The 24,288-nt window shown below is 40.8% G+C and overlaps 4 protein-coding genes across 5 annotated transcripts; 2 read left to right on the top strand and 2 right to left on the bottom strand.

Annotated features, from left to right (window-relative positions):
• The first annotated feature begins 307 nt into the window (after positions 1 to 307).
• On the top strand, positions 308 to 5,107 carry calm1a (calmodulin 1a). Its single transcript, XM_079573062.1, has 6 exons — positions 308 to 437; positions 3,128 to 3,158; positions 3,241 to 3,384; positions 3,474 to 3,580; positions 3,816 to 3,951; positions 4,027 to 5,107. The coding sequence occupies exons 1-6, from the start codon at positions 435 to 437 to the stop codon at positions 4,053 to 4,055; spliced, it is 450 nt and encodes a 149-aa protein (XP_079429188.1). The 5' UTR covers positions 308 to 434; the 3' UTR covers positions 4,056 to 5,107.
• A 3,779-nt stretch (positions 5,108 to 8,886) lies between these two features.
• On the bottom strand, positions 8,887 to 18,269 carry ttc7b (tetratricopeptide repeat domain 7B). Of its 2 annotated transcripts, XM_079573022.1 has the most exons (22): positions 18,106 to 18,269; positions 17,108 to 17,338; positions 16,927 to 17,019; positions 16,479 to 16,642; positions 16,149 to 16,270; positions 15,703 to 15,781; positions 15,434 to 15,609; positions 15,218 to 15,281; positions 14,973 to 15,110; positions 14,708 to 14,896; positions 14,483 to 14,600; positions 14,345 to 14,402; positions 14,180 to 14,252; positions 13,942 to 14,102; positions 13,725 to 13,841; positions 13,383 to 13,480; positions 12,833 to 13,099; positions 11,824 to 11,874; positions 10,622 to 10,762; positions 9,985 to 10,187; positions 9,375 to 9,448; positions 8,887 to 9,288 (listed from the first exon to the last, which is right to left on the bottom strand). In XM_079573022.1, exons 1-22 carry the CDS (start codon positions 18,224 to 18,226, stop codon positions 9,141 to 9,143), a joined length of 2,886 nt encoding a protein of 961 aa, XP_079429148.1. In that variant the 5' UTR covers positions 18,227 to 18,269; the 3' UTR covers positions 8,887 to 9,140. The 2 variants fall into 2 exon arrangements, with proteins under 2 accessions (XP_079429148.1, XP_079429147.1); XM_079573021.1 differs by lacking the exons at positions 11,824 to 11,874; positions 12,833 to 13,099.
• A 774-nt stretch (positions 18,270 to 19,043) lies between these two features.
• Positions 19,044 to 21,099, top strand: fam177a1 (family with sequence similarity 177 member A1). The gene is made up of 5 exons (XM_079573061.1): positions 19,044 to 19,147; positions 19,639 to 19,806; positions 19,884 to 19,950; positions 20,026 to 20,123; positions 20,200 to 21,099. Exons 1-5 carry the CDS (start codon positions 19,079 to 19,081, stop codon positions 20,380 to 20,382), a joined length of 585 nt encoding a protein of 194 aa, XP_079429187.1. The 5' UTR covers positions 19,044 to 19,078; the 3' UTR covers positions 20,383 to 21,099.
• Positions 21,100 to 21,461: 362 nt separating this feature from the next.
• Positions 21,462 to 24,022, bottom strand: ppp2r3c (protein phosphatase 2, regulatory subunit B'', gamma). Its single transcript, XM_079573046.1, has 13 exons — positions 23,887 to 24,022; positions 23,623 to 23,747; positions 23,426 to 23,530; positions 23,241 to 23,353; positions 23,073 to 23,170; positions 22,917 to 22,987; positions 22,711 to 22,843; positions 22,583 to 22,638; positions 22,423 to 22,498; positions 22,206 to 22,342; positions 21,987 to 22,124; positions 21,847 to 21,906; positions 21,462 to 21,779 (listed from the first exon to the last, which is right to left on the bottom strand). The coding sequence occupies exons 1-13, from the start codon at positions 23,948 to 23,950 to the stop codon at positions 21,585 to 21,587; spliced, it is 1,371 nt and encodes a 456-aa protein (XP_079429172.1). The 5' UTR covers positions 23,951 to 24,022; the 3' UTR covers positions 21,462 to 21,584.
• Between the last annotated feature and the right edge of the window lie 266 nt (positions 24,023 to 24,288).

Here is a 24,288-nt window from a genome sequence, read left to right as displayed (position 1 = left end):
AACATGGGGCTATCATGAGTGCATGGGTGCCATTCTTCACATCCAACATGTTTTTTAATTCTAACCAGGTTGAGTGAGGGTGGCAGAGAGTGCTAGTGAGGCGCAACAACGAATGGAAACCTTGCTACTGTCAATTGTGGCGCATTTACTTGCATGAGTCCCATGTTTTCATTAACATGCACTGTCTCAACCAATGACATAATAAAACAGCTTTATGCCTACGCGTGTACATACATTGTTGAGTGATACGGAATCTAATGCATTTGCGCGCGGCGCCGCGCACTGTACTTTCTCCACACTGCGGAGGGATACATTGAGGCGGTGATTAGTCCTGCTTCTTGCCCGCCTCTAACGCCGAGCCTTGTCCAGAGGCAGCCGTCCATTTCCTCTATCCCCGTAGCGTTAGCAGACCAACTTTCCGCACTCAAGCAGACATGGTGAGTATGTATTTAATAACCTGCTACACTCCAATTGCAATTGGTTTGGTTTTGATTTATTCTCGTCTTTGTTGCTGCAGCGTTTACTGCTGAATGCATTCGCCGCGTGTGGTGTCTGCGCAGTGACAACCGTTAGCGGACCTGCGCTAAATTAACCCTGTCCACTTGGCCTGTCATTTTCACCCAATAGTGTTGAAACTGCGCAGCTGTTATTAACACGAAGCTTCAAATGACTCCTTTACATTGTTTTGTAAAAGTAATGTCCTGATATGTGCCGTTTTCTTTGACAGTGAAAGTCTGTGTTAGCTTTATGCTAGTTTTCTTTTTACATTACGCTAGTTGCATCTCTTTATCAGGCCATGTTGAGGCCATCCGTTTTCATTTTAGTTTATGAATTGTTTTACCTGTCAATAAATGAAGTGAACGTTTCACTTCATTGACTTAATGGTTTACTTTATGGCTGTAATCAGAGACTGATATGTTTTAATGTGATACACATCTGATGTGTTACTTTCATCGTTATTTTTTATTTCACACATAAAACTGATCTCGTTAAAGCTCAATCTTATGCACTTAAAACGGTATATAACAACACAGATGTACGCTATGTTATTCTGAATGACCCGTAATAGAAAGCTTTAAATGAGAAACTCTTGTCGCGTCTGTTTTATCATGCTGTGATTATAATCATTCAGATGGCGGCCTTCATTGGACCAGTTTAATAATAAAGTATTTGCGTTTCTGCGGGAAACTGGCTTTGCCACAATGGAGAACGGATCGTTGGAGAAGTAGATGTAGATCAGAGGAGTTTGTAGTTTTGGTTTGGTTAATCAATCTTAGAGCTTCGTTGTAATCGCGCCTATTGTGATATTATTCTGTTTTGAGTAGCCATTTTACAAGTCAAATTGTTCGGTTTACACTTACTTTTTTCCGAGAATCATGGAGTTGAGAAAAAGAAAGAAAAAGTGTGAAATGCTGGAGATAAGTCTGTTACATGTCACTTACCCACATTGCTCGTTTTTGTCTCACCTCAGATGTGTTACAGTTTATGGGAATGTAACAGAAACATGTGTACATGTGTGACACTGCAGCACCTTGAGAGTAATTTGACCTGGATATTAGAGGGTTAGCAGCTTGTTAGCCAAAGCTTGGGCTTGCACACACATGCACAAGTAATGCCTGTCATAACCATCTGCCGGCTCTGGAAGCTTGGTAACACTAATACTTTGAATTATTTAAATGCTCAGCTAAGGTTTTGGTGGATATTTTGGTCTCCACTGCAGTGGGTGTGAGGAAAATAAAAATGGATAGTATGGAAAACAAGTGTGTTCTTTACATCTGCTCATGATCCACAGAAAGACTAAAGAGTCACTGAGGCAGACATAGAAGGAGTTGTCATCAAAACGCCTGTAGCCAAATCTTATCGTATAGTTGGGGTGGAAAAGCTGGCTGTTGGTTTTGCTCTATTAAAATAAATGTGGTCCTGATGGTGTCTCAAAGGTCACATGGTCAGCCATTTGATCCTGTCCAGGAGTTGCAACTGGAGCAGTCCTCCACAGTGCATCAATTCAACTGACACATTTGATGGCCACCTCTGGACTGGCCTCACTTTGTCTTTCACTGTGTCTGCTGGAGGCAGATAGACTACAGAGGGGGTAACCCTGTCAGCCTGTCCCATTCTAATGCAGAAATGCCAACAAAGCTCAGCTGTTACTCCTATGGATTGTTCTCCCAGGGTTAGCTGCCTCTGGGCTTCTGTGTACAGGGAAATTATGTTGGATGGACCTGACTTTTCATTGTAGAACGAGGAGAGACATTGACTTGCATAGTCCATGCTGCTGTTAAAACTTCAAAGGACAAACTCTACAAGCTAGATCATTTTATTCATGCAACTGCCTACAGGAAGACGTCAGAAAGAAGGCTTCACCATCTCCTCATGCTTCCATGATGTTATATGGGTTACATGGCTGAAATTATCCAGCTGTGTCTGCAGACTGGATACTCTGATTGATGTCTGGCCATTATCATTTCTCAAAGTGTTCTCACTGCCCTTATTGTTGCTGCCCCCTCGACATGCTGCCTAAGAAGGTGGCCATGTATCCCACGGAGGACGATCTGGTGAGTCTGTCCACAGTTTATGATCTCCTGGATGAGCAGCAGCACTTCTATAAGGAGCTGATTCAGCAACAGGAGCGGAACTACAGGGCCTTCCTTCAGATGGTGATGGATTCCACCTCCAGCCGCATGGACAGCCTTGTGCGGGAGATGCAGGATCTCAGGAACTGTCTGCAGAGGACCAAGTCTGACCTGGCTGAAGTGAAGCGACACAGCGTCCAGAACAGCAAGCGCACAGAGTGTTTGGCTGAGGGTCTGGTGATGGTCAGAGGATCGTTGGATGGACTCGGCACTAAAGCAGGCGTCCACGGGACAAATCCGAGGGCTGCAGACCCACAGCAGCGTCCCTCATTACGTCTGGATACGAGAGGCCGAGCTGCTGCTGGACGAACTGAGCTGAGAAAAACCCAGCCCAAAGCTGTGAAGCTAGTAGCAGATCTCACTGATATCCATTTTGAAAACATAAAGGTGTCAGTGATAAGAATGAAATGATGCTGCTTGAATCTGAATTGTCTTTTCTGTTTTTTATGGCTACAAGTGTGTCATTATATTAAAATGCTTCATTATATTTTTAGGCCGACCAACTAACAGAAGAGCAGATCGCTGGTGAGTCAATTTCCTCACACAAGAAATTGTATGTTTTGTAAGTAAAAATATCTTAAGTGTTGAATTTTGTTCCCATTTTCAGAGTTCAAGGAGGCCTTCTCCTTGTTTGACAAAGATGGAGATGGGACCATCACCACTAAAGAGTTGGGGACTGTCATGAGGTCACTCGGGCAAAACCCAACTGAAGCTGAACTTCAAGACATGATCAATGAGGTGGACGCAGATGGTACGCCCGCTGCTAAATTGTTAAAATTGTGTGATTTCTTGGTGTCGTAGTTTGATAACGTAAATCATTGACAATGTTCTTCTGTCCAGGCAATGGGACCATTGACTTTCCGGAGTTTCTGACAATGATGGCAAGAAAGATGAAGGATACAGACAGTGAGGAAGAGATCAGAGAGGCCTTCAGAGTTTTTGATAAGGTAGGGAGACCCAATAAAAGAATAACGCGTTGGCAATGTCACGACCACCCTTGCTTTATGTTGAGAATTATGACTGTACATATCTCAGCTCTAAACAGCTGTTAAAATACTTCATTCTTTTATAAAAATGCTGGACCTGTTTAAGCTAGACGATCAACATTACAATTTGTACAAAATGAGTGTTAAAACCTGTCTCACCAAGACTTTGCACTTTAAACTTACCTTTGTCTCTCAGGACGGCAATGGCTACATTAGTGCAGCAGAATTACGTCATGTCATGACTAATCTGGGAGAGAAGCTGACGGATGAAGAGGTAGATGAAATGATCAGAGAAGCTGACATCGATGGAGATGGTCAGGTCAACTATGAAGGTGAGAGCCAGTTCTTTTTCATGTTTTGTCTGTTCCACATTGTTTGAGACTGAGTTTTCATTTATTTTTTTGCAGAATTTGTTCAGATGATGACTGCCAAATGAACAGGACTCACAGAGAATCAGTCAAACATTTCACTTACCTCTTACTGCAAAAATTTACATTTATTCATACTGTATAGACAACTTAAACTGAATGTGAAATCTGTTCATTTACACAAGCTCAAAAAAGGTAAAAGACAAAACCAAAATGAATCTGCATGTACTGACTTGTGTTCCCTGCCTCTCAGTGCTGAGCTGCCCAATCAGATCTCAACCCTTTAGCAGCCTCTCTGCAGCTGGCCTGTTCAGCCACTGCTCTTCTGCTTCCTGGTTCCATCTGCCTGATGTTGTCCTTGTTTAGGTTTTTATTCTTTTCTGTATCTTGCTGTTTTCTTTGTTTTCATGCATGCAGCTTTAGATGGGTCACTGTTGAAAGCCCAGTGGCAAAGGCCGTGAGCTTCAGGTTAGTGTGAACCCAGTGCAGGGGGAGACGGATGGATGGGAGTGAGTAAACCAGCAGGATGTGCAGGTTTCTTGCCTAAATGAAGTCAGTGATGGCAGATATTTTTAAGAAAATATAAAAAAATGGAATAAAGAATTCATTTTTGATTCTGTGCTTTGAGCATGTCCAGATAAATGCTTTTATCTTTTGTGTGTTTACCTTTTTTGAGGATGAAGCCCTGACAGGGTGTAGATTTTCTGGCCCTGTGGACAGTGGGTGTATCCTATTCTCCAAGGGGATGGGAGGGTTAGAGGTGATGGTGATGTACAAAGGCAAGTTGCCGGGCAATATTGGTGTCCTGCAGTAGATTTATATGAATGGCTCCAGTGTAAAAGTTTACCAACATAGAGTTGTGCAGGCGCACGAACATATTGCCCCAAACGTTGCATTTGTCTCATCATTCATGGGGTGTTTGTTTTTCTGTTTAGTGGGGATGGGTCGGTCCTTTGCAGCATTTCTATCTTGTGCTTGTGTGCAGGTGAGTGTATGCGTATGGGTGTGGCCAGGCCCGGCCCAGTCCAACTGTTCTGTTCAGTTCAGTTGATCTGCATTCCAAGTTGTACATGCTAGTCTTTACATTTTGTTTTTCCAATAAAATACCATGAACTTATAACCTGTGTGGCTCTATTTTCTTTCAAGCAATGTATAGTTTGTGTAAACGCCTTATAATATGTGTATTTATATTAAGGATGTTCATGATTGATCAGTTAATTGATTCATCATCATCATCATGGGCTTAATCGATTCAAAAGTATCTATGTTGTATGTCCAGCTAAAATACCTAGTATAAGTACAAATAAGCATAAAATGTGGCATCTGACTGTTGAAGTGAGCGTATTTGTATTTTGGTTAATAATTTAACTTCCAACAATGATTACTGATTATTCCTGGAAAAAAATAAGTTGATATAAAATGTCCCATACAATGATGCCAAGCCGGTGGTTAACAGTTAATTGATAAACGTTTGATAAAGCAACCAATTAATCGATGAAGTAAATTAAGCAGAGTGTGCATTCCTAATTTATATTGTATATGAGAGATGAATACTCCCTTGCATCACTCCACGAACAGGAGGTTTTTGACACTTGGCCCTCACTTATGTAATTAATGTGTATGTGGAGTTGTGTGTCAGGGAGACCGGCTGTCTGTGGATGTGCTGTTGCCGAGCAACACGGCAGGCCTGAGATGGGGAGGGAGCTGAGTTCAATGAGTATCAGAAATAACAAGTCTTAAAGAATCATAAGTGAGCATTTGAATATTGACTAACTTTAAAACTGTGCATTGTAAGTTTACTTTGATGTGATATTGATTAAGTGTGTAAATTGGACCTGTAACACATGTAGTAGTTCTAGTTATGTAACAGTCTGGAGTATTAAATATACTGCTATCAGAAAGATCATTAAAAGTGTAAGAGGTCTAACATCACAACAAAACCTATTTATGGGGAAAGACGCCCACTGTAGCTGGAAATACTTGAAATATCAGCCCCACTGTTGGGTTCAGCTTTCACCTGCATAAATATTTTATACATATGGACTACTGTGTGGGGGAACTGGTTTCTCCTCTTTTATGTATGTTACCAAAAGGCCTGTATGAAACAATGGCTTTAATAAATATTTGAGTAAAATAAAAATACTTTTGCAAATATCAAAACATCTAAATAGTCTGCTGAAATGAATTTGACACACTTAATGGGAAAAATTAAAAATGAAAGAAATATGCTTTGTGTAAGATACCCATTGGGTGGTACTTGTGTGAACAGTTTGAGAACCACTGTTTAGGGCCACTGTTTTTCGAGGCTGCATTCCCAGAGGTGGGTAAAATAGCTAAAAAATATTTACTGACGTTATTCTAGAATATTTTTACTCAAGCAGAAGTAAAAGTAAACAGTAGTGGCCCAAATATTTACTTTACCAGAGTACTGTAAGTAACTGAGTAACTGTTTGAGCATACAAGTGTGATTCATGTAGCTATGTGACATAAATTATGAGAAACAAAACATGGAATAAAGTGAAAATTGTAATATATTAAAACAAAAATGCCATAAAAACATAAAATTAAGAAATGTTTTACTCAAATATGAGTACAGTGCAGGTACTTCAAAGTACTGGATGAAAATACTACTTGCAAAAGTACAGTTACTTCAAAAAGTTATCAAGTACATGTAAATGTAACATCTCTGATTGGTGGGATATAAAACTACCCTTTTATCCAGTGGTCTTTCATTATACTCCAATTACAAGGGTGTCAGCAGCTGATTTTAGAAAGTTGTCAAATAAACACATATTTGGTTGTGTGAAAAATGAAGCTAAATACTGCAAAACATTAATAATAAATGAATTAACAGTATAATATTAAAAAATCAGTTCATGGCTGGGAAACATTACTTTAAGCTCCCAATCTCACGCCCCTGAAGCCGACTAACTATTCCCTTCCCCTGCAATTCATGTGCGCATTAGGTCATTAATATTAAGCTGGATTTCCTCCATTGTCTCAACAGGCGTCAGAGCAGGTGCAGGGGCCTTGACCCTCTGGACTGTATGGTTATGTGAGACTGGCGGTGGGGGAGCTCAGGTTTGTATACCTTCCTGACGCTCCAGCCGCACAAAGCCTGTCAGCGCATTAATCTGCTCATAAGTGACGGCACGCCTCTCCACAGGGTGCTCACTGGAGACTGTAACCCACACTGCTGCCCCAGGTCAGCACCTGCCCGGGGAACACCACACGCACACACACAAACCAAGCGCCCTCCGCTGAATGGGAGTTTTAATCTTTTATTTCAATCGCAATCCTGTACAGCTCAAAATCAACAAAATGAGTCAGGTTCCCCATTTACAGCCAGAAAATATAGTTAGAATTTACTTTCTAAAATAACAATTATATACACATCAATTCTTCAAAATCAATCAGGAAAAACTATATGTAACCATTATATATCCACAACGCAATCACGGTCTGCATTTACAAAACTTAAAATGCCATTTCTTACAATTACTGCCATCCTCCATCCTCAGCCATTAGTGTTTACAAAAAACATTTGGAAAAATTATACTTTCATTTACTATGATTGATTTTTTAATGTATTTTTCAGCTATTAAGACCAATTCAAAACATTGAGTAAAATAACCACTTGCTTATTGGAAAGCGTCTGATAGGCGGTTGTGTAAACGCAACCTACATTTTGGCATTAAGACAGCTAGTATTAAGTCTAATGTGCTTCTTAAGCAGTCATACCTGGTAGTTTAAGGGTTGCGGACGATTTGCCTCTCATCCAAGAAGCTTTTGGTATTTTTCTTTTTATCAGAGCAGGTGGAATATGCCAATCCAGTAGGAGAGGTTTAATTAAACAATGGTAGCATTCTTTAAAAAGCTCAAACATCTCTATTTAGTGAGTATCAGTATCAACCGTTTACTATACCCATGTATCTGGTATCTCATTTATCGTTTATGGATCTTACGTTGGTCACTGATGTAGCGGATGAGAGGCGAAACGTCCGCCAGGTACAGATGACCTTCTGCTGTAAATCTGAGAGCTTGTTGCTAGCAATTTTGGCATAGTTGCCCTACTATTGGAGGAGACCGTCTGGAAACTACCACGCACCAGGAATCAACCTTTAGATTTAGGCGGTGATGAAGCTTCTTGGGCGAGAAGTGAAAAGTTCGCAACACAAACACTTACACACAGATGACGACTTGAGAACCTGTGTCTACGGTGGAAAACTGCTGCACGACTGAAAGCACACACACACACTCACACACACACTCTCACGATAAAATGTGCTGTATGGTCACTTTAAAATCCTGACCGCTCAAAGTCCACTTTACAGTAACAATGATTTCCTTTGTTTGAACAGCAAAAACAGATCAGAGAGGTAAGATCTCGTACAAACAGTTTGACATATTTGGCATGGCAGAAGGAAAACTGACCACATTCAAGAGAGAGAAATGCGGAGAGTCACCTTGTAAACGTAACGCGAACTCTGCAACAGCACAAGTAACTCTTATTTAAAATGCGTGACCAGGACGAGCACATACAGCAATTTACAGTAACATATGAATCTGCAAGAGGCAACATATTGGTGTAAACATGAAAACCACACGTTCCAGCCGCACAGCACTTATCTATGACAAAGACGGTGACCGCTCACAGACAAAATACAGTGGCAACAACAGGCGTGCTGTGGAGATGCTAGGGGGGAACCCAGCAAAGCAAGGCATTGTGGGAAAGAGGAAGCAGTGTGGCACAAGCAGCTCGATAGTGTACAGCGTTTTCAATTAGAGCTTGGGAATGTGTGTCTTTGCGACGCGCCGGTATAAAGCACAGGTCAGATTTGAGCAAGACAGACACCTCTTTAATGTTTTAACTCACTAGCCATAATGAAGCGCAGAGAAAAATAGCTGCTCGAACCGAAATAGAGGCATTACGACACAGTACTAAGACCATTTTACATCTGGCGTAATGACTTTACTGCATGTGCAAGAAGGTATAAGCGGTGTTGCCTGTAATCTATCATTTGTGCCAGTAATGTAGAGAGTACGCGCCTACATCATGATTTCTGATTCTGTTGCCATAATGTGACATCATCTCCATACCCTCCTCTTATTAAAATAAAACTATGGATGTGTAGTGTGTGCGCGGGACGGTTTCATAGAGCCCGGGGTATGATGGTGAATGGCAGAATGGGGCTGCTGGCCTCGAGCTCCAGCGCAGTCAGGAAACACTCGGTGGCCGCCGCAGAGTTCCCCTGAGCCTGCAGCACCTCGCCCAGACTGTTCCACACGTCGTGAGCCGTGCTAGCAGCAGATTAAAAGCAAGATCATATTAGCATGTAATAAACTAGACAATGAATGATGAAGGATTTTCATGACCTGGCACACACCTGTTGACCTGCACAGCGTCTCTCAAAACCTTCTCGGACAAACTGTAGCGCTGCAGCTGGTGGAGAATCAGACCCTGGATACAGAGGTGAATAGTACTCATTTAGTTAACTTTATTGAAGATATAGTATCTCTTTTTTATTACATTATTGATATATTACTATTTTGAATGGTCTATTAACGACAAAGGCGTGACCAACATTTTAATGTATTTTATATTTTCTAACATTTCCTCTGCATAAAAACGTTCGAATAAGAACAGGTAATAGTGAGTAAGCTGGTCCTCTTGTGGCCCACAGTCAAATGCTGGTTAAGTGCTTGAGGGAGAGCATTTAATAAGGTCATACTTCCATAAACAAAACCGTGCACTGGGACTGTATGGCTGAGTGAATGAGATAAAGTCATTTAGGTACAAAGGCAAAACGTCACATAAACAAGGGATATACAGCTCTCTGTTCCCCCTCAGCTGAACATTTAATGGGGCTGTCCCGAGTGACTGTGAGCAATTATGTAGAAATGACTAGCCTATTAGTACCAGGGCCACTGCAGGCAGAAAGACGCCTGTTTGTCTCCAGAGAAAACACAAGGACGAGAGGATAGAGTGTGCATTACCAGCCTCTGCATGGTCTTCACATGTGTGGGGTTGATGGACAGCGCCTCCTCGTACCACCGCTTGGCCTCTTCGGTGTTGCCCCGGAGCTCGGCGATCTGCCCTCTTGTGTACAGTACATTATGGGACGTCGGGAACAGGTTGGCTGCTTCCTGTGTGCATGCGGTGGCTTCGGCTGGCTTTGACATCCCAATGTACACTTCAGCTGTTCAAGACAAACACGAAAGAGGCCCACGCAGTTGTATTTACTGAGCTTTTTAAATGTCACGGAGTCCCAGTTAATTGAATACAATAAACTTGGCATTTTGGGACAAAATAATGCAAACAGAATCAGGAAATGAGTCTGCCTATCTGAAATGTGATTGGATGATTAAATTAGTTTTGTTGCTGTGATGGAAATGACCACCAGCGCCAGGAAGGAAGTGGAAAGATCAATAAAAGCGCAAACAGCCTCTGCTTGTGCACTGTGTGAGGTTTTTATTGTATTTCACGAGGGTTGTTGGTTGTTTTTAGCAATTTATTTTTCTTTCTTTTTAGAAGAAAATCTATTGAAAATTATATCATGTCACATTGTGAAGTCTGGGAAACACAGGGGAATTAACTGATGAAGTAAAACTAAAAGAGATCAGGAGGAAGTACCTGCATGTAGCCAGATCTGGGCCAGAGTCATCCAGGGGTGCAGCGGCCCATGTTTAGGGGCACTGCTCTGGAGTGAGGAGGCCACCTCAGACAGAGCCTGCTCCACTCGGCTGGCAGCGATGGACGTGGCATGGACTGAACCTGGAGAACAGAAGAGAGTCAGACAAACTGAAGTCCAAGTATGTCATTTATTGTTGCCAGGTTAGCGCTATGTGCCAAAATCCAGGCTTCAGTCACTGCTTTATTTATTAATAGACCATGTGGTTTGAATCTGGACAAAGAGCAAATGACTGGGCCTAAACTCGCACATCAATTCACACTTTGTAATTCAAAAGCCTGGATTAACCAGGACAGGGATTGTGCAACACCATGCATAAAGGCTGCTCATTAGTACATTAAAAGACTGGGCCTGGCTTTGGCTCCACACACAGTAACATTAGATGATTACAGGGATGCAAAATGGCTGCACAGTGCAGCAAATGCACACAGCAAATCTGTGAAAGCAAAGCAATCTACATTTGCGCCCGATCTACACCCCCCTGGTTTTTGTTAAAGAAAAAGACTTCAACAGTCTCTGACTTCTAGGTTCTACTTCCTAAAAAATGGGGAAGGGAGGAAGAAAAATGAATCCTTCATTATTTTGCAACTTGGATGAATGAGACATGACCTGAAGAAATGAGGATAAATCAAGTAAGAAAATAGTTTGCTAACTCATTGCCTGACATATTCTGTGTTTTGTAAATGTTTAGCTCTTAACAAATCTGGAAGATACATTTATTTTTCTTAAATAAAACAATTGTTGTGGTTTCTAGGCCTGCCAAAGGTACAAAGCATGTGTTTAACTGTAATTCAGTGTCTGCAGTGCTTAAGCTGTGAATGTGACACAGCGCTGCATGCAGTAAAGCTCCTTATTGAATTAAAGGAATACACCCAATATTTCAACATAATCTACAGTTTTAGCTAATCCTTGCAGACAAGTTTAGTGCCTTTTGGCTGCTGTATTCCTTTAACTCTTGTGATATAGTGGATACATACATATAATGTTACTAGTGCTTATCTGAAGGCTATACGTCAAAGCAGTAGATATATGTATGTGCGGGCGTGATATAGCTGTCATACATATAGCTTATCTAGGAATGGAAGGGGCTTGACAGAACAATGGAAATGGAAAAAGGTCAGGTGAAGGTTACATAACTACTTACAAACAGAAAACATGGAGGAAAAACCAAGAGTATTAGGCTCCTGAGAACCGCCTTGAAAGAAAAGGGTGGGATGGGGAAACAGAAAAGATGAGCGTTAATGACGCAAAGACAGGAAGAAAGAGAAAGAAGATAAATTATAACGATAAAATGCAAATGGACTCCTTAAAAGAAGTTTGAGGGCCACAAAGACCACAGGCCCATTTTGGAAATTTCTGCTTCACATGATGCCTTTATATGGTAATAATGGGCTATGCAGCAATTAAACTTGAAACTTAAAACAACTTAAAACCATGAATAATGAAAGGGATAACCAAATGTTATCAAAATTCTTCATCATGCATATTGATGCTTGAAACGTTATTTTTGGTACAATTATATGTTTTACATTTTAAAATGCAAATAAAATATCATAAATGAGACTGTGTTGGTCAATATTTGGAATTGGCCTGGAACTCCCTCTGCAGGCAGCAGTGGGAATGACACAGTGAAAACAAGCTTTTAGTTTCTGCAAGTTAGAAAATCCATGGCACCGTGATGGACAGACTTTGAACGCATCGGTGACGGATTATGAGCTTTATGAAAAGCATATGAGGTATATATGTGAGGGAATAAAGTGAGTGTAGGTAAAGTAGAAACACATGCTTAGGCCCAAACTCGTGCATTGCCGTCTTAGTATGAATAAACTAATTTGCAAAAGGTTATCACGCGGCTGCAAAATGTTTGGACACCAACTTTCGGGTCATGCAACTGTGGAAGTAATAAGGAATTTCCACAAATCATTCTGTCAGTGCAGTGCATTGTAGACAGACAATTATCTGTGACAGGCCCGTAGTGCTGTCACTGGGAGAGACAATGAGAAGTGGCAGCACTTTATAATGACTCTTGGCCTCACAGCTCTCAGCAGCAAGACAAAAAACTCAGGTATTAACATATCTTCCCAAAACCTAGCGTTGTTTTAAGGTCACTCTCCACACCATGCTCAGAGTAACGGCACAAACAGGTGCATTACAATTGGAGGAGAGCTGGCGCAGTGCACTATGGCTGCAAAAGGAGTGAGTCCTTGTCTTGGTGGGCACTGGAGCACCAGGTGGGGTGATGGGAGGGGGGAACGAGGAGGGTGCGAAGGCCTGGTGTTTGAGTGGAGAGGAGAGAGGAGGAGGCTGCAGGATAAAGACGGGAGAGAGAGGGGAAGGCAGAGGAGAGGACAGAGAGGACGCAGTAGGAGAGGTGGGAGATATCGCATCTGAACCAGACTGAGACGAGGAAGAACCTGATGCTTAAACAAAAACAGAAATATATGAATTAAAGAAAGAACAGCGAATATGGTATGTCCTATAATCTGCAGCTAATGTAGAAGTAAGTATTCACAATTTAAATACACATCTGCACACTATATCGTCCAAATGCTGTTACTATGTGATTGATAATTGCATTATTTTACATGCTAAAATATTAATTAGTTTCTTTATTATGAAGTGCACCAGGAAACCCAGAAATCTGAGAGGTCTTCAATAATGAACATAAGTCAGTAGTAAAAGAAGGCCCAGTCTCAGGCCTACCCGTCTCAGGATCACTGAAGTCGGGCAGAGTCATGGCATTAAGCTGGCGTCTGTCGGCGATGGCTCTGTCCAACAGGCTGCTGCCACGCCCAGAGTCACTACAGGAAACACAGGTTCACACAAGCAACAATTCATCAGGTTGCTAAGCAAACACCAGCGCAAAACAACTGTCTTCCTTAGCTACCTGCTCTTTTGAAGTCTAGACTATTGTCTTATTGCTGAATGGGTAATATGACAATTATGCAGTGCTAATTAAGATTTTAGACACTGATTTTTTCCCCCATCTTTATATACAGTATATCCCCCAGATAATGTTGGGTATTATGAGCATGTGGCCTGTACCTGGGGTTTGTTAGGTTGTAAAAACTCTTCCAAATTTGCAACATGTGTTTACAGGTAAGTAGAGCTTCTTCTGGTCCTCTGCACATGGACTCCAATTTGACTTTTGTGTACAATAGGCTGAAAATAAGAAAAAACATTCAACTCAATTAAATTAATCTAATTCAAATACAGTCTCCAGACAAAAAAAAAGGATAATTTGTACTAAACACAATCGTACTTGAAGTTCTCTGGGTATTCTGATAGAGCCATTTCGATAATATTCAGACCATCATGATAGTGCTTCTGTGCTGACAGCAGTAGGGCTAGCAGGTGAAGGGAATGGACATCGTCTCCTTGTAGCTGTAGCGCCTGCCGCACGTATCCCAGAGCCTCAGGAATCTATTGGATGGACACAACTGAGTTTCACTGTAGTTTAAACATGTACTGGTTTAAGATATGGATTTATTTTGTATTACCTGGCGTGACACAGCCAGCTGAAGAGCCAAGTAGAAAGCTGCTAAATGGTCTGTGGGTGAAAGACTCTGAGCTCTACACATAATAGATGGAAGAAGAAGAAAAAGAGAAAATGAATATCTATATATGCTAATGATACTGCAGGTATACACTATAGGGGTCCTCACCTTTGGAAAGCTCCTAATGCTTTTCTCTGGTATTCCTCTTGCAAATTTCTCAATGTCGCTAAAGTTGAAAAATAGACAAATAAAATGATGCCACAGACATTTTTATGGATATAGATATCCTGCATAGACTGTAGTTACCATCAGTGGCTTTAAGGCTACACACCAGCCCCATGGCCAGGTAGCCTTTGGCTCTGAACTCCGCTGCATTCTCACCCATTTCAATCACCATTTTAGCAAAGGTTTCTCCTTCATTTAACTGAATGAACATAAAACCATACAACATACATTAAAACCATACAAACCTTGAATTCAACAAACTGATACACAAACAAGCAACATCATAATAATGGATTTAAGAGATACCCAGTGAAGCGGTCCAATGCACAGTTTGACAGCTAGTAGTGGGATTGTGGGGTCGTCAGGCTTCAAGCGAATGCACTCCTTAAGAACTTTAACAGCTCGGGCGGATTTCCCAGCAGCCATCAGCGACAAGGCCAGCTGGTACCACAAATGAAACTCCTCAAAGGCAAACTTCATAGCTCTTTCCAAACACTGGGAACATTATAATACGGGTATTTTAGTACAAACACATAGCTGTACTTGAGCTACTTTGAGATGAACTGCTCACCTCAGAGAGCATCTCATACTGCCCTCTCCTTCCTAGAGCTATGGTTAAAAGATCATATACAACAGAAGCGGACTGGAGGCTTATGATGCGGTCATTGTTGTGTTCGGGGATCCTGCTCAAAACAGCATCACGATTTGCCTGCAAAACAACAGTTTATGAGGCATGTGCACTTATTCTTATTCTTAACACTGACAAAACATGTAAAAACCCTGGGTCCGATAGTCTATTCATTTATAGGCTCTTACCATTGACTCACTAATGAGAAGCAGTAGCAATGCCTCTTCTGTATTCTCCTGAGGGCAAAACAGACTGAGGGGAGAGAGAGACAGTCAAATATAATCGAGAGAAAAACAGGGAAAAATTGAGGAAAAATAACAATTCCACTGTCAGGGCCAATTTTGGTGGAATTTTGGCATGTTTTCCTCTACTTTCCAAGTTTAGCAGAATGCATTATCACTTACTTTTCTCCAGAGTACAGTCGTGGGCGCCGGCTCAGTGTGTAGTTTTTGCTGTGAACGTGTCCGAGCCGTGTGGGATCGTCCAAAGGTGACACTGTGGGCGGGTCTTCCAGGGGAGACCAATAACTCTGCTCACACATCCCCCTGAGAAGGATCTCGGCAAGCTGTCTTGCTATGGTCTACATGCAAAAACACACATTGAAAAAGCCTGTTAATCGATTTCCTGGAGCATAGCTACTGTAAGTCTAGTGCATAAAGAAACGTATACTCACCATACGCAGGTTTTGGGTGGTTCTTGTCTCAATAGCCCGAAGAATCTCCCGAAATCTGCCCACGCCGCGCGTCAGGTTACTGTGCAAGGGAAATTTACCATCATGACAATCAATACATCAATACAACAACAAAATACACTCTACTGGCAATTCTACAAGTTTAATTTATTTCACAAAAAAAACAGTTGTATAATTTGATTAATTCACAAACTGCCATCTGGCAAAGTTCATGCCACCTCTGCCATAGTGTTAGCTAATAACACCACCTTCACACATTTCGCCTTTGTCTGCCTGTCAGCAGCTTTGTTCACTTTAGCTGTGAACAAAGTGTGAAATGGAAACTGTTCTTTTCTCGTCTTGTTGAAGTGGTATGAAATTCTGGAAATCATCCCTGTGGTTTTTACACAGTTGTAGCTTCTACCCCATTCCATTTCTATGTCCCTCACCCATTTTTGAAGTGAATGACATGGGCTCTCTGCAGGCCAGTCTCCAGAAAAAAGCCCAGTTCTTGGTCTTGTGCTGCTGGACCTGGTTTAGGGCTGCGGTTTTGCATCCCTGCAGACAAAGCCTAGAGAAAGAAGGATTAAAAGGAACAGAAGTTGCACAATTTTTGTATGTACTGTTTTTTTGCCAGTTGGCAATAATGACCGTTACTTTGTTAGGCAGATTGTAGGCTATTTGTAATACCCACCCACAGATGGCATAGTTTTTGAGCTAACATGAAAATTGGATTATGTTCAAACTAGACTCCTTAGACCCAAGGAGAAAAGGCTCACCTTCTCAGCCTCTTGCAGATAAAGAAGAGCTATATCTCCTGACTTCTCATAGCATGTAATGATTTCTTGCTCTCTCTCGGTTGTGCCCCGATTAGATGATGGAGAGCCTGTGTTCCTGTTGGCCAGAGATGGAGAGGAGGCTGGCACCTTTTCAAAACACAGGCCTGGTGAAAGACATAAGATTGGATAGTCAATATAACGTTACTTTGTTAAGCCAGTCATAAAATTATAAATTAAATTGGAATTTAAATGCATTTGATATGATTTATTCTGAAATAATGGTTGCTAATAGCACTGTACTACCACCATGTGGATGCAAAGATAAACTACAGAAAAAGCTGTCCTTGGATAAACAAAACGCAAAATAAATATGAAATAAATTATAGTTATTGCTACATATCTGGACATATGAATACACATTCTTCAGCGCTTTTATGTTGTTCTTTACCTTTGGTGGCATAAGCCTCTGCTATCATCGAGAGTCTATATACAGGAGCCCCTCCCAGTTGCAGTTCATCCATATTCACCTTATTGTAGTGACCTAATTAATAGATAGGGGGGAGAAAAAAATTATAATAAAAATGTATATTTCAACAAAAACAATCAGATGCATTGAGTAAAATACCTACCTAAGGCATCTTTGTACTCTCCTTCAACATAGCAGAGTTTAGCCATTAACAGACTGGCTTCCTGTAGGTAGTCAGGTTTAAGGTTCCCTCTGTCCAAAGCTGCAGTGAGGTGTTTTCTAACCTCCACCAGTTTGGGCCGTAGGCCTCTGGGACTGGATCCTTGTTTAATGGGATTCTCCTTAAGATACATCTGCAACTTGCATTCTCCCAATAGTAGCTCCCCGAGGTCATCTGTATAACAAAAGCAAGTGATTTCCAAAATAAATTAATGTCGTTGTACACTGAGCAAGAATAAACAAGAATCATATTTCAGCGAGAACATTGTCAATTTCGTAGGACTAGTATCGAGAATAGAAATAGCAGATGTAACAATAAATGTTGGACAAGCAAGTGAACCACATACCAAGGGGCATTATGAACAGTCATGAAAAGCCTCATGAGCATGTGAAATTACCACTAATCCAAATATTAAAAGGCTTCAGTAGTTGACCACCACTTAAATGTGATAATAGAGGGTCTATGCTGAACACAAACACATCTACCATAACTAAATCAATGTGTGACTCTTGAGCTGGATTAAATGGAAATGAACCCAATAAGCACACACTTTATTATCACAGGATTTATAACCCTTATCATCTTATATGCCTGCCCAAAGATTAATCTGACAGAAATGTGATATCTATTAATTAATTAGATATGGTTGATTTTTCAGAGGCTACACCAGAGCTGACATTCATTGCATCTTTAACCTTTCTCTGCTCGTGAGGAGAGCATCAGCGAAACATTCAACACTTAGTATCACAAATACTGCTCATAAACTGTAAGGTGCCGCAGATTGCAAGCTCATGTGCACAACTGTACTGACTACTGCACGGAGCAGAGTAATGGAAAAACGCTGTTTGTATGGATGGACTGAGTTGTCAGGAAGTGTCGAGGGCGCACACAGTGTAGCAGGCCTTTGGCGCTGAATGAACACAGACCTGTGCATTTCTTACCGTTTGAGATGAGTTTGGCAGAAAGCTGCCTTACCAGCTCCGGGATTTTGTCCCATTGGGCCTCGGAACGGCATCGCTCTATTTCTGTTTCCAGTCGTGAGCCAGACTTCTTCGCTGTCATTTTGAGCCGACTCAGCTGGCCCAAAACAGCCAGAGAGGTCCCCACTGTGACACTGCCGAGTTTGAGCAGGAAAGATCCATGTTTCTTTTCAAAATAAAAGATTCTGTACTGAAAAACAAAGTCATGCACACGTCATGTATGAGAAACACTGCGTTTTTTAAGCATACTTGTGCATATTAGATCATTCCAATTTTTTTTATTAAGTTGATCGGTCTCGTCAACCAGTATCACTGGTATCACTTTCAACTCAAAACCTCAAATCTTTTAATTTGAAAGTAACTGGAAAAAGAGTAAAATTCTAACGGAAGTTGTCGCTGGCTGTCCAAAACACAGTGGCTGTTTCTCAATTGCGAGGATGCGTCCTCCGTTTGGCCACTTCGTTGACGTCCTCGGTGGCGGCTCCTCCAAAACGGAGCAGAGTGTCCTCTCCCCGCCGCCTTTGAGCTCAAATGGAACGGCCTCCGGAGCGAGCGGCTGCGTCAGGTCACGTGTCAATCTATGCTCATTAAAACAACTGTTTTATAAATAACAGAGGCCAGGAAACTGTTTATGTGGAACACAACTTTTTTTAAAGTGAGTTCAAACTAATAAAAAAAGAAACTATGCTGCAGTGCATCATGGGTAATTTCAGCTCTCCGAGGCAGCGGAGGATCCACTGCTGTATCCTTCGTAAATGAGCCAAACGGAGGAGTCGAGCTGCGAGGGTGCGAGTGGTCCAGGTGAAATGGAACACCACTTGTCGGCGCCGTGATGACGCGAATGACGTCCGAAGTGGTCGAGACGCCGAGGATCCTGGCAATTGGGAAACAGCCAGTGTTAGCATTAGCCAGGCTGAGCAGCAGGCCGACTGACATGGCACAGTTGTCTCTATTTTTAACTAACACAAACATTTCATTGGGTCAGACGATGGAAACCGATAAGGTAAATCAAATAAATTATTTCCGGCTTGTTACTAATTGCCATTTGTAAAGCTGATAGCCAACGTTTCACTCAAAAGTTCCTTACAGAGCTAACAAACAAGACACTTATGCCAGAATGACTACTATTCGAAAATTAAACAATTAGCCACAACATTACTTTGGTCTACACCTTTGAGTAAATTAATTAAAAAAAACACACAATATATGAAATTATAGGGTTTCATCTTGAGAAACTATCAAATCGTTGAGTCTGTGCTACTTCTTCAAGGCCAGGATGGTTTCCTCAAGGGACTATTAAGGTGATCGTATTTATGCCTGCAGGGGTAAATGAAGTGGCACTCAGTGTGAAATTGTTATTCGGTGAATGACTGCTGACAATAGCTCATTATCTCCAACAGTGATGGGCTGATATGCTTTATATTATGTGTTAAAATGTTGACTGATGCCACCCTACTTCTGTCTATGTATGCATACCGATCTCGTTTGTTTCAGGGTGGGGATGGGTCGACCTGTTTGGAAATGCAAGATATGGGCCAAAAGAAGGAAAAGGTTCCCAGAAGGACTATTTTCTTTGCCAGTGGAGAGACTATGGAGGAGTACAGCACTGATGAGGAGGAGGAAGTGGAACCCGTTCAGAAAGATGTCCTGCCTGTGGATACAGTAGGTCAAATGTAAAAGTAGCAGCCTTGTCTTTGTAGGATGCTCTCTTGTTGTGTCTTATACTCCATTTGCTTTAGTCCAAAATGACCTGGGGCCCCTATGTCTGGTTTCAAATGTGGAGGATGGCAACTTCCACTGTTTCTGGTGAGTGAAAAAAACAAAAAAACCTTTGTAAATAGTTAGTTACCGAACTGATCATTGCTTGTCTTTTGCTTGTAGTTTGCGATTACATGGGAGAGAAATTGGCTAATCTGTTTGGCATCACCTCTCCCAAATATCAGTATGCCATTGATGAGTACTACCGTATAAAGAAAGAGGTAAGACCATAAAAAAAAAACACAAAACGTTTTCTTTTGATCTAATACCTTTGCGACATGACTTGGGTGTGTCCAGGAGGAGGAGGAAGAGGAGGAGAACCGTCTTGCGGAGGAAGCAGAGCGGCAGTTTAACCAGGACCAACAACAGAGCAATCCTGCCAAAGTTATCCTGTCAGAGTCATCATTGGTGAACATAAACTTTGAGCGTGATCATTCCCCTGACACTCAAGACAGAATTAGCATGAATGATAACAATTGAAACACACTACTGGGATTAAAGATTTAAGTTGCATTCTTTTCTGATTATCTATAGTTTTACTGTAAAACAGAGCAACAGCGTTTAGCAATTTAAAGATATGTAATGCTATTTGAAGTGTAGTTTTCAGCATCAACCCGTCTAGTTACTGTACATTCATGATTGAATTAATCCTTAAAGTGTCCTTGCTGAGTGTACAGTGATTTGCCATAAGCCAATTAGGACATAATTATCTGCAGACATGAGATTGTTGCATGGTGATAAGCTTTAGTTCTTTGGAAATTAAGCACAATGTAAACCATAGCCATGTGATTTGTCAAAATGTATTCATTTCATGTGCAGTAACATTTTTATATGACTAATTTTTAAATGTTTTTACCATTACATAAGCAAATCTTGAAGCCTTGCATGCTTATGTGAACTGCTTTTTCTACTTTATTTTTTTAAGGCTATGGGATATATTGGGAAATATGTTGGCAATGGGAACATAAATGCCATCGTTCTATATTATTTGGCTCTTTCTAACAAGTGCCAAAAAGTTTCCAAGTGTGTACATGAAGGACTTGACAATTGAGGAGGGAAGCAATTTATTATTTTACTATTTTTTCCATCAATCTGTACATAGTACATATTTATTTTTGTCTTTAAATAAAATTATCAAAAAATATTGTACATTTTCTTCATTTATAACACTTAAAGCCACACTTGTAACATTTCACCTAATAGAATAAAATACAAGCACATTCTATTATGTTTATCACTGAAACATTCCTAATAAAAGGCCAAACAAACGTGTGTTTGCGCTCTACTCGGACCTGAATAACTTTACTGGGAGCGAGGACATCTCCAGCTCGTCTCCATGGAGATGTTGACTAAAGGCAGCCAAATATGAGATTTAAATAGGTTAAGTCCTCATCCAAATCCATTCTTTTATTACCCACAGCAAATATAGCATTTTCTGTGTTAAAATGCTCCTGACAAACAGCTTTTGGCAACAATATATTCCAAAATATTACACTGTGTGCCTTTAAGAACGGTGTCAAAGATTTACTATCCACAAGTACGTGTGTAAAAGGACCTCGAAACATGAAAAAATAAATGTGAATGATCAATTGAACGGTTTAATAAAATAACAGCTTTGTCTTCAAAGACGGTTAGGAGTACAGGTGAAGCACTAACAATGTTTTAATGTTTAACAAATCCCTTCATGTGTCGTCGAGGTCACCCGTGTTGCTGCTGACATTGTCATTGGCAACCAGCACTTCCCTGTTTTCATAAGTCCAAAAGCCATTGAGGTCTATCAGTATACTGACGACCGTGTCCCCCTGGCAACAACTCACAAGGTCCTGCAGGGTGATTTTAAAGGGATCTTTGGGTTTCACCATGTCATAGATCTCATCCTAAAAAGGAGAAATCCCAGTTACAATTTTGTTCTTAAGTTCTTAGCTAATAGGAGACTACTTTTACCTTGACGTCTTGGAAAGATACTGGCTCCTGACCATGCAGCTTCATCTGCTCTTGAATGGCCTGAAGAAAAATGAGCCAATACCAATTTGTTTATATTATTTTTACAAGTTTACATAGAAGTATTTATAAATGGCACATACCCTAAAAAAATAATTGAGCGAGAAGACATTGAGATATCCTCGGTTCTCCATGTCCAAAAGTTTGAAAATGTATTGTAGTGCAGAGGGTTCCTTTCTGTTTTCCAATGCCAACACAAAGTCTAAATATGTCTTATAGTCCTGTAAGATGAGAATATTAATGAATATAAATGGTATTGTTTTTAGTCTCATAAAAAAAAAAAATCATTCAGGACTTCGTACCATTTCTCCATCATATGTGAGGCATTCCTGAAACACTCTGTCGAGGAAGACCGATGTCAAAGTGGCTGTTCCATATCGTGAGAGCTCTTCTTTGCTCAACATACCATTGTGGTCCTTATCCAGATTAAGATACTGTCCTACAGAGATATTAAATTTAAAACAAACAGTTTAACCTCCACGACAAACACCATTTCAAAACAACAGTACATTTCTTTACCATAAACTCTCAGAGCGGATGGGGCAGAAAACCAATTTGACTCCTGACTCTCTTTTGACAATTCCTCATCCCTCAACTGAGAACACATAACAAATATAAGCAAACTTGCCAACAAAAAAGTGAACTGACAGAATGTGTTAGGAGAATTGTGCAATGGTACCTCCAGCAAGTCATCCAAAAAGCTACAGGCCAAGATGTCCTGGATTTTTATCTTTCCTGGATGTAAAAAATACAATTTTGCTACAACTGTACAAAGATTTCAACTGCCATGTGCTGGGAGGGATGTACCTGTTCGTAGAGGGTCAAGGAAGAAAAAGAACTTGCGGACTGCAGTGCAGACATAAAAAGAGTAAAAGGACTTTTCTAGTCCATCGAGCTGAGGCAGTGTTGGAATTAATTCCAAGATGTAGTTCTCCAGATCCTGCAAGTATTAGATGGATATTTATTTAAACAAGTAAAGTAGTAAAATTGTTTGTTTCTAAAGAGATGCTCACTGATTCTCTGAGGTAACCCTGTCCTGCCACATCATATAGGCTCAGGCCTATCCGGGTCTGATGCAACCATACTAAAAATCATAAAGAACAAATTTAATTCAGCAAAGAGATACAGTATAAAATATGTTTTTGAAATCGAAAATAAAAGCACTACACCTTTCCTCATGACATAGTTGAAGAACTGCATGATGGAGATTCTCCCATAAGGGTCATTGTGAAGCAGTTTGGCATAAACTCGGGCAGTAAAAAAAATTCTAAAAAACAAAAAGAGACAAGGTTTTTTAACTATAAAAGTTACACATCAGCCGTCTCTGGCTTCCTCACTTGCACTTGGGCCCAGCTTTCTCTCCCACTTGTAGAAAGGCTTCATAACTGATCATTGCCTCCTCTCCTGTTACTGGAGGAACCTGGTGCTTATCAAGAAGAAACCAAAGGTTCTAAAGACAAACAAGTGACAGATGATCAACAACAGCAGATGAATTAGAGTGTATTATAGTGATTACTACTACCTGTAGTTCCTCATTATCCAGCAGTTCTCGACTTTTCCTTTGCAGAAACACAGCTCTTGATTCCTCCCTCAGCTTTTGGAGCAGTATTTCATCTTCTGCTGGAAGCTGTAACATCACACCAGAGTTTCAGTGTACAGAGCAACTTCAGTGACCCAAACACATCAGTGTTACATTATAATGCTGGTAAATGTAATTACTCTGTAGTAAAATCGGGGTATGTTTTTATAGGACGCTTCTTTGTCGCCTCCTCCCTTCCACTCTGTGTAATACTTTGTGAACAGTTCAGTTTCTTCAGCTTTCTTTTCCTCCTCGCTTCTTTCATCTGTCATAGAAACATGCACACAAAACATAGCTATATCAAGTTTAAAACATTGGAGCTATGCCTCTTTGTTGCAATTGCTCGTTAATGTCTAACAGTAAGAGTAATAGTAATGTAGCAAAGTTTGTGATTTACTTCTCACCTCTTGTTTTTTCCACTCTCCTTTTTAATACTTCTGTCCAATGAGGCATTTTTTCGTTCTCCATAATCGCCTCGAAAGCGTTGTAATGTTCATAACAAACTCAGTTGCTCTGAACTAAGCTATGCTATGCTAGGGCAAAGAGAACAACAATAAAGCAAGTGAACGGAAATGTAATTTAATTTCCGTTCAGTCCTTCAGCGTAAAATCATCAACGACGAGCTGACTATGGCTCACACCAATATTTTGTACTTTGAACTGAGCTTTAACATAGAAAACTATTCCACAAACGCAATAAGTTGTTTACATGTTTTAACTGGTTTAATGCAAGCTTTTCAAACAAACAAATGGCTAATTTTGAGTTTGTTTAGATCCGCGAGCGACTGCAACTTGATACATCTGTCA

This window comes from Gobius niger (assembly GCF_951799975.1).
Source record: "Gobius niger genome assembly, chromosome: 16".
Classification (NCBI taxonomy): Eukaryota; Metazoa; Chordata; class Actinopteri; order Gobiiformes; family Gobiidae; genus Gobius; species Gobius niger.
The sequence above is the reverse complement of the archived record's forward strand: the minus strand, read 5'-3'. Positions and strand labels throughout refer to the sequence as shown.

What these genes read in the sequence shown, in the direction of transcription:
- calm1a (XM_079573062.1), top strand. An exon ending in AACAGAAGAGCAGATCGCTG is followed by an intron (nt 3,159 to 3,240) that starts GTGAGTCAATTT and finishes TCCCATTTTCAG; the next exon opens with AGTTCAAGGAGGCCTTCTCC. An exon ending in CCTTCAGAGTTTTTGATAAG is followed by an intron (nt 3,581 to 3,815) that starts GTAGGGAGACCC and finishes TTTGTCTCTCAG; the next exon opens with GACGGCAATGGCTACATTAG.
- ttc7b (XM_079573022.1), bottom strand. Translation starts at nt 18,226, where the DNA reads ATGACAGCGAAGAAGTCTGGCTCACGACTGGAAACAGAAATAGAGCGA. An exon ending in TTCTCATTAGTGAGTCAATG is followed by an intron (nt 15,111 to 15,217) that starts GTAAGAGCCTAT and finishes GTTGTTTTGCAG; the next exon opens with GCAAATCGTGATGCTGTTTT. An exon ending in TAGCCTTAAAGCCACTGATG is followed by an intron (nt 14,403 to 14,482) that starts GTAACTACAGTC and finishes TTTCAACTTTAG; the next exon opens with CGACATTGAGAAATTTGCAA.
- fam177a1 (XM_079573061.1), top strand. Translation starts at nt 19,079, where the DNA reads ATGGCACAGTTGTCTCTATTTTTAACTAACACAAACATTTCATTGGGT. An exon ending in ATGTCCTGCCTGTGGATACA is followed by an intron (nt 19,807 to 19,883) that starts GTAGGTCAAATG and finishes CATTTGCTTTAG; the next exon opens with TCCAAAATGACCTGGGGCCC. An exon ending in GGCAACTTCCACTGTTTCTG is followed by an intron (nt 19,951 to 20,025) that starts GTGAGTGAAAAA and finishes TTTTGCTTGTAG; the next exon opens with TTTGCGATTACATGGGAGAG.
- ppp2r3c (XM_079573046.1), bottom strand. Translation starts at nt 23,950, where the DNA reads ATGGAGAACGAAAAAATGCCTCATTGGACAGAAGTATTAAAAAGGAGA. An exon ending in GAGAGTGGAAAAAACAAGAG is followed by an intron (nt 23,748 to 23,886) that starts GTGAGAAGTAAA and finishes TTTCTATGACAG; the next exon opens with ATGAAAGAAGCGAGGAGGAA. An exon ending in ATCCGCTCTGAGAGTTTATG is followed by an intron (nt 22,343 to 22,422) that starts GTAAAGAAATGT and finishes ATATCTCTGTAG; the next exon opens with GACAGTATCTTAATCTGGAT.